The sequence below is a fragment of the Onychostruthus taczanowskii genome, unplaced genomic scaffold (assembly GCF_017590055.1).
Source record: "Onychostruthus taczanowskii isolate IOZ18803 unplaced genomic scaffold, ASM1759005v1 scaffold27, whole genome shotgun sequence".
Lineage (NCBI taxonomy): Eukaryota > Metazoa > Chordata > Aves > Passeriformes > Passeridae > Onychostruthus > Onychostruthus taczanowskii.
In genome coordinates, this window is record NW_024500017.1 from 1,300,785 (window position 1) to 1,315,641 (window position 14,857).

The 14,857-nt window shown below is 33.9% G+C and overlaps 1 protein-coding gene across 3 annotated transcripts in view; it reads right to left on the reverse strand.

Annotated features, from left to right (window-relative positions):
• Positions 1-14,857, reverse strand: part of CSMD3 (CUB and Sushi multiple domains 3) — a 577,908-nt gene that overhangs the window by 486,081 nt on the left and 76,970 nt on the right. For all 3 annotated transcript variants that reach the window (XM_041407558.1, XM_041407557.1, XM_041407556.1), the window contains exon 2: positions 12,963-13,185. In XM_041407558.1, the coding sequence (XP_041263492.1) occupies positions 12,963-13,185 (223 nt within the window). The remainder of the gene's footprint in view (positions 1-12,962; positions 13,186-14,857) is intronic.

Below are 14,857 nucleotides of genomic sequence, written 5' to 3' on the forward strand. Positions count from 1 at the left end.
CTTATTGAAAATAATAATAAAAATATGCTTTGTTCAACAAGTCATTAACAAATTGACATATGATTTATGAACTAATTTACTTTTTGTCAAATGATAATTTTTTCCCTGTCAAAATGCAAAACTGCTCATGCAATCTATTATTTTAAAAGAATGATAATAGGTCAAGGCTGAACATTGTTAATTGAACAGCTGCTTTGAACTAAACAATAAAGTGCTCATCAGGTTCTGGTATGATTATTACATTCTGTACAAAACATGTTTCTAAAATCTGCCATCATCTGTTATCAGTGTAAAACTTTTCTTATACAACTCTCCATTTTTTTTCTATTGTCAGAAATGAAACAGATTTTATAAATAATTATCTCTTCTAAAGGAATTCTATTTAAGACATAAAACTATCAAGAATAGCCTCAAATGATAAGTAAGAAGAAGCAGATATTGCAGTACCATACAAATAGTCTTTAAAAATCTGTAGGATGTGGATTTGCTGGCTTCTTGGAGAGAAATACTGTTAAGAACAAAACATATCAAGACAATAACCTTTTGAGAATTTGAAAGCATGCTAGGTCCTTAATGTAACTAGAATTAAAGAAGAAAAAATTAAGCAAGCAGTACATATTTTTAACCTTGAGAATCTGGAACATTGTGACAATGTAGTTTAGTGTCCTCATCTTAAAGTTGAGTGAAGATCTATGGTACATTTTAGCAGATCTTGTGGTTTTCAAAGCACCAAAAGAGAGGAACTTGCTCCTTCCAATTTTCCCAGAGTTTTAACACTGGTTCTAGTCATTTGCACCCTTCTCTCTGAATTTCTTTAACCACCCTGATGAAGAATTATTGCTCTAAAAATAAACCTGAGACAATTCAGTTAGCAAAGGGAAGCATATCCTCAAAGTGGTATGCCTGATGAGTGCCAGAGCCAATGGAAAAAGAGAAGGATCACACAGCCAAAGTCGGAGGAACACAGGAGATGGATTTGCTTCTGTGAGTGACAACAAACCCTTAGATGAGTTGGACTATCTTTTGTAGCTTTGCCTTAATGTGTGAAAATAGCACAATATGGAAAGGAGAGATGCCATATTTTGCTTCTCACCATTGCAGGTGCCAGGAACTTCCAGAACAGCTTCAGCTTATACTAAATATTCTGTATCATGTTGGAATTCATCCATGAGCAAAAGGCTTGTGACATTATCACCACACTCTTTATTTCTGTTCCAATATAGAGATAAATTTGTAGTAGCAGGACATGTAAAAGAGGACCAACTATATGCATATATTTCAGAATCTATGCTTTTAATATGAAAAATTCAGTCTTTTAAAACAGAGTAATGACAACAAATAGAATAAAACCAACCAATTCAATCAGCTAAATTATCTGTGGTACCTAAAAAAAAAAACAAAAAAAACAAGCAACCCAAAAGCTCCATGGATTTTATTTCATTCATTTTCTTCTAGAAAACTTTCACTGAGTCAGAAACAACTTGCTTTTCTCACAGGCCCCTGTTCACTTTAAAGGAGAACATATAAAGAGAGTATGCCAGAAAGAGCAAGAGAGGGAAGAGAGGGTGCTAGAGTAAAGGTGTCTCTGCTCCAATGCTTGGTACGTCTATCTTTACACTCAGAGACCTGGAGCATATGGTGTTTCAAGGCAGAGCCTGAATCCACTGCCGTGAGGAAATAAGTATGAAGAAAGTCTTTCTTTTTGACCATTGTGGTGAGAAATTAAACTCTGAATTTCTCTGAAATGTCCTTGGGGTTTGGGTGTGTAAAAAAGCAACAAAACAGACAAATATCAAATTAAATACAAATTAGAAGAAAAGAAAACCAGGTAGTAATGGAAAATATTTTACATTTACACATCTAAAATTCTGGAAAAGACAGATCTAAGAAAAATAGTTGTAGCACTTCAGGTGCTTTTTATCCCATCAAACCAGAAATGTGACCCGATAATGATCTTTACAAATGCAGTGAAATAAAGGATTTAAAGTAATGCATCTATTACATAAGGATAATTTATATTCTATATAAACATAAATGAAAAAACATGCAATTTTCAGTCTCATAGAAGGTAAATTATTAATTCTATATTGGTTACTACATATGAAATACCATAGAAAAACTTCTAGCAGGGAAATTAAAAGCATTTTTTGAGAAAAGGATACTTGAGTTTAAAATAGAAGATAAGCTCCCACTTCCAAGGGACAAAAATCTAAATTAAAATTTGGACTTGGAGAACATAAAAAATATAACAGAAGTGTGTCAGGTACCTTATTCTAACCTCCACTTTTCATAATCTTCTAATAACTGATTGAACACAGAAGAAATACTTCCAAAATGAACAAAGAAATACCATAATGATTTGAGAAAAGAGATTTTAAAATATTCTATTACTTTTGCTGAAATCGGATAAGAAAATGCAACTAGTGTTTGTCTTTGTATTTAGGATTGGATAAGAGCTACAGACACATAAAATGCACATCTGTAGATAGTTATTGGACTGACAGGTCTGCAACTAGCATTTGCCTTTTAAATAAAAAGAAAGTTACAATAGAAATATGAGTCCACTTAGTTCTCTATTTTGCAGTCATCAAAGGATAGGTTATCTGCATTATCTTAGTTCCATATCAGAGCCATATTGACTGACATTAACAGAATCAGATAGTGGAGTAAACAATACTTTAAAAAAGAAACAATTGTTACTGCAAACTGGTTATCTCACAAAAAAGAAGATGAGTTGGCTACCCACATTTCATACCAAAATAGTTAGAGTTGTTACTTTTTAGTACTGTGACTGACAAAGACAATGAAAAGCCTATATACAAAGAGTTTGAAACGTATCCATTTTCCTTGCATTTTATGGATTCTTTATAAAAATGCTAAATATAACTTCTTCAAACCACTGTTTCACATAAGACAAAGTGGGAAATCAGTTCAAAATTATCCTTTAACCCATTTAACAAGGCATAAAGTGAATAGGGTTTTTAGGACATTCAAAGTTGGTCTTGCTTTGAACATTTCTTCAAATTTTACCTTTTAATTCAGTGTCAAGAATAACTGGGCACCACTCTAAATACCAATCTAAAAAGATACATTGTTTAAGAAAACACATTTTTTTACTAAAAAGCCCCAAGCAAACATAAAGTGCAATAGATAAATTTGTTTGTGCACTGAAGTTTTATAATTTTTTTTTATAAAATAACTCATGTTTTTGATTTGACTTCTTCATCACTTACTATCAGCTGAAAAATTTCTTACAGCTGCACCTCATAAAACAGTGTTAAGAGCCACTTTCACATATATCTGGAACACATTAGCATAATAATGAAACCTGGTGTTACAGCATATTGATCGATAACTTAGTGCAGTTCTATACAACAAAATGTTTAGAAAAAATTCTGTATCCAATAATAGACTGGGAAAAAATCCAAACAAATACTTAAATTCCCTAGACAACCATCAAGAAAACCTGAGATACAGAAAGATTAAATCTACTTCACCCAAAACATAGGGGAAGAGGAAAGGTTTAAAACCTCTACATAAAATTGTTGAATCATGTCTAATGCAATTCCAGCTTTCAGTATACCCAAAGCTGAAAGCCTACCAGCATATTGCTAATTACAGGTGCAAGTATTAGAGAGACAGAGAGAAAAGTACTCCAGGTAAAGCCATATGCCTGATGTTCTTTCTAATTAGTGTATATGTAAATATATACAAACAAACATATTTGCACAAAACCTCAAAGGATTCTTTTGGCTTTCTTCAGACATACCAGTTAGAAGAGAAGGATCATGCCTTTCTTCAATGATAATAGAAATAGTATATTCATAGAGGAATCAATTGTTCAGAGTTTAGTTTAGTAAGAATATATGGTTGTTCCAGATATATTCTGATTCAATTATCAACTTTATAAGGTATATTTATATACCTTACAAAGGTATATTTATATACTTTATAAAGCATATACTGCTAACAGCAACAATACAAGGCGAATTTAACAGCTGGTTTAAGAGTTACCTTTCTGTCAAGTAAACAGGTCTAACAGTTAGACAACCCTGTAATAGAATAATACTTTCTCAAAGACTATAACTTTCTGGGACAAGATTATTATTGTGATCATTACTTTCCTTTATATAACTGAAAGATAGATTAAAAACTAATGGCCACAGGGAGCCCTGGCACGCTGTGTTACAGTGTATAAATTACCTCCACAACAAAAGTCAGCTTTTCTTCCTAGGTTCTTTCAAATGTCATGAAGCAATTTAGCAACACAAAGAAAAGTGAATAAGTAAAATTTGTTTCTCAGAAATTACCATACTCATCTCACTATAAAACTGGCAAATGCACTCTTCATATATAGGTAGTTAGCAGTTTAAATTGGTTACCAGTTTATCCAAAGACAGATAATAAATCTCAGAGGCTGTAAAAGAGTTTTTTCTTGTATTCTATGAGAAGTAAACAAGCTAGTCCAATATCTATCAACCAATTCAAAGCAGCCAAACTGGCCATCCAGTTCAGAGAAAGATATCTTATGGAAAGCTGATAATGAGAAAGTCTCTTCTAAGGTCTGTTACTGGAAAGTTGCCTCCACCTTCAAATATAGCCAAAATTTTAGTTGGTTGCTAGGGTTTCATTTAGTTTGGCTTGGTTTGGTTTTGAAATCCTTACCACTTAACTTTAGATTTCCTTTCTAGCTAACTATTTTTTGCAGTAACGTAAACATAAATTCAAGTGACAAGTGGCACCTTGTCCAGAAAAGCACATTCTTGTATCAGTTTTAATTATCTAGCTTTCTCTCTCTATCAGTGTCTAGAATTTTAACATCTTATAAAAATATTCCTAAGAATGTAGAACAATTGATACATTATTTCAGCTTTGCATTTATTAGCACAGTGTCAAAAATTTTATTCCTTCAATGTATTTTTTCATAAAGCAAACTTTTCAGATTTAAAAAAAAAAACAAAACCCCTCTGTTTAAATGTTCTGTCTATTCAGAATCCATCTCTGAGCTGAATATCTGTTTAGCAATACAGATATTTAATTCTGTTAGATTTCTTTCAGTTATCTGTTTTTCTTATCTACAATTTTAGCTGTATTTATTGTTGTGTCCCTACCAATTTTCAGTTCAAGATTCCACATATCTTCTCTTCACACAGTATTTATTTATTTTGCAGGATTTATGTTGGTTGTTGGTGCAGTGAAAATTTTCCTAGTAAGAATAATTTAGTTTTGTTACCTATCTCATAATTTTCCACTTTGGTTGCTGGTTCCTTCTTTCCTTTTTTAATGGCCTTTGTTCTCTCCTTCAACTCCTTTGATATTTGTTCCTGCTACTTTCAGTATCCTTACCTACTCACTGGCCTTTGTCTAGGATTTATATCTTTTTTATTTTCTCTTTCTTTGTGAAAGGACAGTATAATGCAGTTGGTTTTGTTCACTAGTTCCTAAATTCTCAAATGAAATTCCTTTCTCTCTTCTCTTTCCAGGCAAATAATGGAGAAATCTGAGGAACTATGGAGCAGCTGAAATAAAAATCACTGTGACAAGAGACTTGAAGTTGTTTCCAAAGATCCCTAATTTGATCCTAATCAGTTGACAGTATCTGCTCTGGTTGAAAATTTGGGCAGCAAGTGAACCGTGATGAAAGAAGAAAAATGTGTATTCTTAGGGCATAATAAAAAGTCTGAGCTGAAAAAAAATCAGAACTACGATTGGTAATGGAAACTTTTTGAGGTACAGTACAATACTGGAAACTTTTTGAGGTACAATGATTCATCGTCTCCCTGTCAACAAGTCCTGGTCTTCATCAATATCCGAAAAGACTAAACAGGAGAGTGAAAAAGAAAGCTCCATAAGTTTCAATTGTCAACGTTAGTGATGAATGAAGACTGCAAATATTCCACTCTGACATGTCTTAAAACCCTAATAACAAAACAGTCAAAGAGAGCTAGTCTTTGGCGGGTTTAATCCAGAACCTCACAAAGCTAACATTTTTTCTTTTTTTTATTAGTAGTCTGCTAACTTGAACAGCTGTTATATTAGTAGATGCAAAGTACAGAATTAACTTGGAGTTAGATATCCATCTGCTATTTAAAATGGCAATAATCTAAATTAACTGATAAAATACTCTGAAAGGGTCTTTATATAAGGGTTTAAGAAGGAATTGTTCATATGAGAAACAACCTATATTAGAACAAGTTATATGAGAAATAAGACAAAAAAGGATACACATAGAGGAAGTAAAATGGATTTACATAAAGCAAAATTTGGATTCAGGAAAAAGAATCAACAAACCCTCATGGTATTTGGCCCAGATAAGACATTGGCTCTACCTCTGGGCACCCTCCACTACATCTTATAGTACTGTAGATCACCTAAAGGGAGAAGTGGGAAAAGACAGAGCAAATAAAACAAGTGTTAAAGTCAGGAAATTCTAAAAGTGGAAACCCTAACATAACAGAAATGCAGGAAGAAGGAGGCAAAAGCAAGGCAAAAATGTGGGCCTTTTTTTTGACTACTAGTTTTGATGAGAATCAGTATGAGAAAGAGTTGAACACTTGCTCCAATAACAATATATAGTGAATATATAAAAATACATAATAGCCTAATCACTTCCAAAAAACATAAGGTAAGGAGTTTGGCTGGGAGATAGTAAAGGATCCAAGATACATATAAATGTTCATAAAGAAATATGGAAAAATATCTAATGACCAGGAGAAGGAAATGGTCAGGGTCAGAAAAAAACACTTACTGGAGCTACCAGGGTGGTACCAGTTGACAGAACAATGTTAACAGAATAAGACACAGACTGATATTTACTGAAAGGAGGAACACATATATGTCAGAATAAGAAATGCAAAAGCAAGCAGAATTATTAAATGAGGACACTGGAAGCTTCTGCTAGTGACAACACTTATTCTTTTACTAGCCTTTCTTCATCAAAGTTTTGTAAGATAAATTTGACAATTTAGCATATGAAAGATGTAAATTGTAATTCTTTGACTTTAAAAATATAAAGTTTTGAAGGCAAAATCTAGTCTTCCAAAAATATATTTTTTTGCTTTTAACATTGGGCATTGTAAGCATTTAACTTCGTGCTGTTTATTTTTTAAGTAAGAACATGAAATTAGGAAAGTATTCTTGATTTCACTTTGAATTTTGTTGGTGATTTTGTTTTGATTTGGTTCTATTTATGCAATGTCCTGAATGGTTTTCAATTAAAATTTTGATGTAGAGAAAAGGATGGATAATTCTATGATTTCAAAGCTCTAAAATACTATTATTATTATTATTATTATTATTATTATTATTATTATTACTACTATTATTATTCTTATTATTATTCAGAGGAAATATACCTTAGATTTGTGATTGTTTTTGAGCTAAAACACAGTGTTTGCTCATGTTGTCAGTAATACCTGGCACATTCATTATGGAGAAGCAGATATCTGAGAAGGTTTTCAGGCCAGGAGCAGGCACTGCTGGAATGCTCAGATCACCCATATGGGTGTCCCTCCCCAGGTGGGGAAAGCCTCCTGCTCTGTGTGGGGTCCTGTAGAGCACTGAGACAGGTCTAACTCCTATGCATGGTCAGACAAATCAGTTTGGCTTCTGGCATCTTTGATGGTTTTCCATCCCCTTCTTAGTTATCATAGCCTTGCCCCAGAGTCAAGTAAACAGACAATTCACCTACCTGCAATTGTAACAATATTTAATAAGAATTAATATTAAGGATTAATTGTAATTTTACATATTTTTACAGTCATTTTTTTCTCTGCTTTTACCAAAGTTGGACCAAAGAAATTAATCTTAACTTCTTAATCTTAATTTTACAGTCAGTATGAGTCTCTTGGTTAAGTACCAAATTCAAACCTTTGGAAGTACTTGAGTGAGGAGCCAATACCAAATTATATTTAACACCTGGAGTATGCTGAAATTTTAAAGATCTACTTATTAATCTACTGAAAATATTGTTTTCTCTGAAAGGGGTGTAAGTGTTAAAAATGTAGGAGTAATCAGGGAGTCAGAATTGCTTTAGGAGAGCAATTCATCAACAGAGGAAAGGTAGCAGATGTCTCCAGTAATTTCAGTTAATTTCTCCTATTCAGCTCAGCAGGACTGATCAGGTAACCTGTACATTTAATTCTTGGTGGCCTCAGCAGGGAGTGTAGATGAAAGGATGATTTATCTTGCTTAAATACAAGAGATTAAAAACTATGAGTATTAACTCCCCTTTTAAACACTATGTTTATAGCTTCCTTCGATTAAAGATCCTAAGAGAAAATTAACCACAAGTCACAAGAGAAAAGATTTTAATATCATTAAATCTTTGGACACAGTGATGTTATCAACATTTAAAAATATCTCTGCAGATACATGCTGATCTTGCAGGCTCTCAATACAAGCGAAAAAATATATATATATATTTATTCAGTGATCAAAAATTCCATTTTGTGGTAGTTTCTCACAACTTCACTTATAATTATTTTTTTAAACAAACGTATTCATAGTTTTTTTCACTTATGCAAAGAAATGAATCAAAAATTATTATATCATTTTTCTAACAGCAGAGCTTTCTAAACTTCTCTACCATGTCTGTCCTTATGAAGACACACATGATGGAAATTTATGATGATTTTTACCACAGCATTAAGGTAGGTTAATAATTTTCTAAATAATTTTATTTTTAACTTTGTAAAATACATAGTTTCAGCTACTAAAAATTAGCTTCCTGAGCATAAACAGATGAAAGATTATTTTAGTCAACATACATTGACAGAAATATACTGGATTAAATGCTTCAATTTAGCCAAGTACAATTGCAGAAGGGATGCATTTTATTTCTCTGTCTAAAATAGATTTGAATATATTTAATTGATTTCAATGCAATGTTAATTTTGTCATGAATATTTAAGAGACAAATAAATTTACTGGTGAAATTAATTAACTGGTTAAGTACTAGTAAATTTGGAAATATATTTTCTTGGAACTGCAAACAGAGTTTAGTTATATAGTCACATTATTATTCAAATATTTAAAGCTATTTTGAATACTACACTGCAAGTTGGGATAGCTAATTATAGAAAAAAAATGTGCTTTAGACTACTGCTGAGTATGACACTTCTTTTCAAATTAATATTTAATTCTAAGCACCTAACTCCTTAACTAAAAAAAAAGAAAAGAAAAATACCAACATGCTTTTTGATATTTACTGACAATATATTATGTCTTACACTCAGCAATTTCTTTTAAAGAAAGAAGAAAACAAGATATATCCAAGTTGCAAAGCAAAATAATTGCAAGGAATAGTCAGGGTTCATATTGCCATTGAGTCATCCACCTACATATGCACCATATCACTGCCACAGAACGTGTGCTTTAAAACTAAGAATGGTTTCCAAGAGACTTTTCAAGGACTGACAAGAGAAGTACACAATGAAGAATTCATATAGTTAGGTCCATACCTTTTGCTTTATAGGCAAGTATTAAATAATTTTCTCCTGGATTCTGTTCTGTAGAGTCAGGACTCAGAGAAAACCATTAACCCTTCCTGGCCCAGACAAGCCTCAGCTGGTGGCACTGCCACCCACCAATGTCCATGGTTCCTGGGCCTCTGTTTCAGCCCACCCAGAGGCATCCTGCTGCAGCTGTGTCCCCATCGCTGCCTCCTGCCTGAGCCTCTCAACTCTTCTCTGTCCCTTCCCTCTGCTCCCACCTGCACTGCCTGGAGGGACCCCAGGGCTGGCTCAGGCTGTACAGGGGCTGTGCTGGACTCTGTCAGAGGCCCAGCTCTGCTCTCCCTGCTCAGCCCCTGCTGGGCTGTGCCTGAGCTGGATCTCCTTGGCTCCTGCCTTGTGCAGCAATGTGCAGCTCTTCTCCCACCACTCCCTAGGATAAGGCTAGTACAATGAATTATTTACAAGTTGCTCTAAAGACTATTTTCAGAACATGCAAAAGATATCATCAGATGACTCCTACTGGCTTTGTAAAGCAGTTGATTTATGTGATGTTTTATTGGTTCAAGCATACCTTCTGCTAACTTCATTAAAGCATGGGATTTCTTATCACTATTGCAAGCAAAACCCTTTTTTCCCAAGCTGGGCACTCAGAAAATTGAAAACATATTATAAGCTTAGCTGAAATGATTCTTCTTGTGCCACACAAATAAAATGAGAAAGATGGAAATTTGGAAAAAATTGAAGAGGAGTTTTAATCTGGAAATGCAATACTTTTATCCAGAACAGGAGATGGAAATATTAGATACTTACCAAAATAAGGTCTAAAGGATGTTTTTAAAAGCAATCAGAACATCAAGCCATGATTTTTTTTTTTTTTTTGAGGGGAATAAGTGTATAAATGGGAAAGAAAGGGTTCACAAATATGCATTGGGGTGAGCAACAAGAAAGCTCTAAAAATAGACAGTGACATGACGCAGAAATACTCCCAACTATGAAATTTTGGCAAAAGCTTGGTTCAAATACAGGAAGCAACAATTTCTTTCCGCAAACAAACTCTTTTTTAGGAGATTACAAATATTATTTATGAAAAAAATGCATAGTGTTCATAGTTTTTGGTTATTCTGTATTTATAGTTTGAAATAAAGATTATAATGTGAAATAAACTAAATCAAACATACAGTAACACAAAGATGCAAGTGAAATACTGACTACACTTTCCATAGTGGTCATGTATGACTTGTTTCTTTTCCATTTATTATTGTTTAACTGCCATTTAAGTGCCAGATAAATCAGTTAAAAGCTGTTGAGCATCTGCTGAAGATATGTAATGTAATTTCAATATGATTTAATTCTGAGGAGACCAATTAGATGAAGTACAAAACTGGATGAGGAGGGAGTCAAAGGTGATAAGATTCACAAATAGTTGAACTGCAAAATAATTTCATTCATATAGAAAGTTATTCCAGAATATTAAAGTAAAAAACAGAAGTAGTGGCCTTGTCTATTTTTTTAGCTGTCTAGTTATGTATTTTTTCAAATACATATGCATAGTCCCTTGAAAATATTATTGCCTGTTACAAAATTAAAGTGAGGGTGAAAAATGTAATCTGATCATACTTTCATATATGTCACTAAGTAAAATGTCAAAATACATTGTCATGCTAGAAGGATAGTTTCCACAAACAATGGTACCTCAGTAAAACTTCACTTATTTGTAAAAAAGAAAACTTAAGGAAACATAACCTCGCTAATTACTACAGCAATCTGAGAAAATAAATGTCACTATGAAAGATTTAGTAAAGCTTGTGTAATTTCACTGTCATGCTTTCCTAACTTTACAGCGAATTCTCCACTCACACAAATGTGTACTATTCTTCCACACCCACACTCTGGAAAGATCTTGTAAGTCTTGCAAAAGTAGTCTATTTCAAGCCCTATATTGAGGCTTAATCATCTTTTCCTTTTTAAGTGCTGACTGATTCTTTTCTCTTCCACATAACTTCTTACGATATTCTTCACAAGAATCTAATGGCATCCTAAATATACAGTACTGAAATATTTAAGCATGACAGGTTTCCTTGACTTTCTTCTAAGATATTAAAAAAAACCCCCACATATTCTAAAGTTCCAGCATTAAAGAATTAATTTAATTTCAAAAAAATCTTGCACACATATGTCTATAAATGTGTCTATAACTATTTATATATCTATATATAGATACATATACATATATATATAAATGTATGTGTTCACACAAATATATATAAACTATTTCAGCAGCTTGAACAAGACATAAAGAAAAATAGTGAACGGCCCCAGCTTTCCCACCTGTTTTTGTAGGGGAGGTGCTCCAGTTCTCATTTGTGTTACAGGTTCATGTCCAATTTTTCAACTACAAATATCCCCAAGTCTTTCTCTGTAAAACTGTTCTAAAATCATTGATCCATTAGTCAATACGGATACTGAGAACTGACCAGGATGCTGCACTTGTCCTCATTTCATTGGCCCACTCCTCCAGCCTGCTGATGTCCCTCTGGATAGCATCCCTCCCCTCAAACAAATCAACTGCACCACTCACCTCGGTGCCATCTGCAAGCTTGCTTACTCATTTCCACTGTCCACATCATTAACAGAGATATTGAATAGTATTTGTCTGAATACAGACCCCCGAGGGACACAATTGTTGTTGATCTCTAATTGGACTTTAAGCTGTTGAATGCAATGTTTTGAGTATGGCCACACGGCCACGGTGTTATTCATCAAACATTCCACCCAATTAAATACAAATTTCTCCCCTTTAATAACAAGGATGTTGTGTGGCGATGCCAAAGGCCTTACAGAAGTCTAGGTAGATGACAAATTGACTTACAGAAGTCAAGGTAGATGGTACTAAAGATAACTAGCAAATGTATTAGTAATATATCTATTGGCATTGTAGAATTATTATGTATTCCATAAGCTGCAGCCTTCCAGAACTGAACATCTGGGCTAAAACTCTGAAGTAGGCTCTGGCAGAAAATGTTCTGTGGCACATTGCACTCTTGATATCTCAAATAGATTTTGTCCCTTTTGTAAACCCTTTTTGTTAGAAGATGTTCATATACAAACACACATGCAAAAAAATTACCTAGTCTACCTTCATTAATTTTTTTCTGATCTCTATAAAAAGCTCCCTGTTGCAAAGACTACAAAAGTTTCACTACTGCTAGATCATGCAAACTGAGACCTCCACAATCTCATATTCACTTTACATTAAATGTATCCGTGCTCATTTGCTTCTTAATTAATTATGATTCTTTGGGACCAATTTTATGAGGGCTAGATTAATTTCAGCCATTACTTTAACTAGAATTAAGGCACGATATACATTTTAACACCTGATTAATTAGAGGAAGCACATCTTAAAGACTAAGAAAGAAGCCATAATTTAAAAACATTAGCTTTAACTATTTTATCAGATATTTTTTATTTATTACTACAGGTGAGATTTTAATATTTATTCTTTACCTTGTCCTAAAGTTTGCAGGGTGAGGATGCCCATCATATAATGACAAATAGTCATATTCTTCTTCTAGAGCAAAAGACTGAAAGACGATCTGTATTCTGTTTCTTTCTTCTGCTATTATAACCCAGGTACAGTTTGCACCATTTGGATATCCATATGGGAAGCCAGGGCTTTCTATAGTACCATTGAGTCCTTTTAAAGTTCCACCACAGGTATATATAAATCCTAAAAAAAATCAAGGAAAAAAAAGTTAGTAATCCATTTTTATATCAACCTTCAATAGAATGCATCACTAGAATTCATGATTTCTGAAAAAATATCAAAATACCTTTTAGCAACTACTGCATTTAGAAAGGTAAAGCCCATGGTTTTTTACAAATGCTGGCCACTTAATGCAAAACAATCCCACCTACCTAACAAATGTGTTTTCCATACTGTTCATCTAAAGACATATGGTAGCATCTTTGAAAATAAATATAACAACACCCATTACTAAATTTGTTTGCTTATGAAGCAAAGTATTCACATCAATTCCCTTTTTTTTCAAATGGAAGAGTAAATAAGTCTCTTTGGATACAGGTCTGATACAGGTGAAACCTATTAACAGTGTGCTTTTCCTCCATGTATTTTAGCTCCAGAAAAGACTGAAAGTCTTTTTATTAAGAACAAGCTTTTCCCAATCAATAATTCTGGGTTATGAAAACTCTGTACTTAAGGGCTCAGTCTGAATCTGTTGCATCACTATATTATCTCATGTAAATATTAACAGTTTACATGTTTTGACTGATCCTATGTGGATGTTGTTTAACTGCAGTGATCAGGTAGGGCTGCAGAGCTCCCTCACACAGCACATCCACACACCCCTTCCATTCCCTCACAGTGGGATGGAGGAGAGAAAGAAGAGTAACAGTAAGAAAACTTGTGGGTTGAGACAAAGACAGATTAATAGGTACAGCAAAAGCTGTGCATGCAAGCAAAGCAGATGAAGGAATTAATCCTGCTTGGGCAGGCGGGTGTTCAGCCACCTCCAGGAAAGCAAGGCCCAAATCAGGCCTAATGTTACATGGGAAGACAAGCACCATAACCCTCAAAGTGGCCCCTTCCTCCTTCATTCCATGAGTGTGGTCCCTTCCTCCTTCTTCTAACTGAGCTTTTACCACTGATCATGCTGCCATATGTTCTAGAGTATCCCTTTTATTGGTTGGGGATGTCCCAACATGTCCCCTCTGTATCCCCTCCAACCTTCTTGCCCATTCCCAGAAGAATGAAAAGCAAAGGAAGCCTGGCTGGTGTGTAGGCACTGATAAAATGTTCAGTATTGTTTTGGTCACAAATCTAAAGCATAAGACCATAGGATCTACCACAAAGAAAATTAAGACTATCCCAGCCAAATTCAGTGCAGAGAATCAAAGCTGAAAAGTTGTTCTGGTGATAGATAATTTTTAAAATGAACTTTCTTAAGTGCCAGAAATTACTCCTACATTCAAACCCTAACTTTTCTTGGACTGCAACAAATTTCCTTTTTATGTAGAAAATCCATTTCCTTAGAAAAATAAGAGAACAAGAATAATTATAAAAAGGCCTTTTCCAAGTCACTGTGCGCTGATAGGGCAGGTCCTCTTCCATATTTTTTTCAAGTTCTAATGCTCACTTATGGTAGCTCTTAACTCTTTTGGGACTTTAGAATATTTTTTATTTTCCATCCGCTTTGTAGTCTGAATGTAGGTCTACATCCCCTCTCCAGGCTTTCTGCTTTCTTATCCCTTAAATATTAAATCAGGTTTCCTGCTTTGCCTTTTGCACCCTTGAAGCTTCGCTTCCCCAAGAATGCTCAGAGCAAGCCTCCTCTTCTAAGGGAGGGATTTCATCTGAGAGAAAGCACAAAGCACTGAGTTGC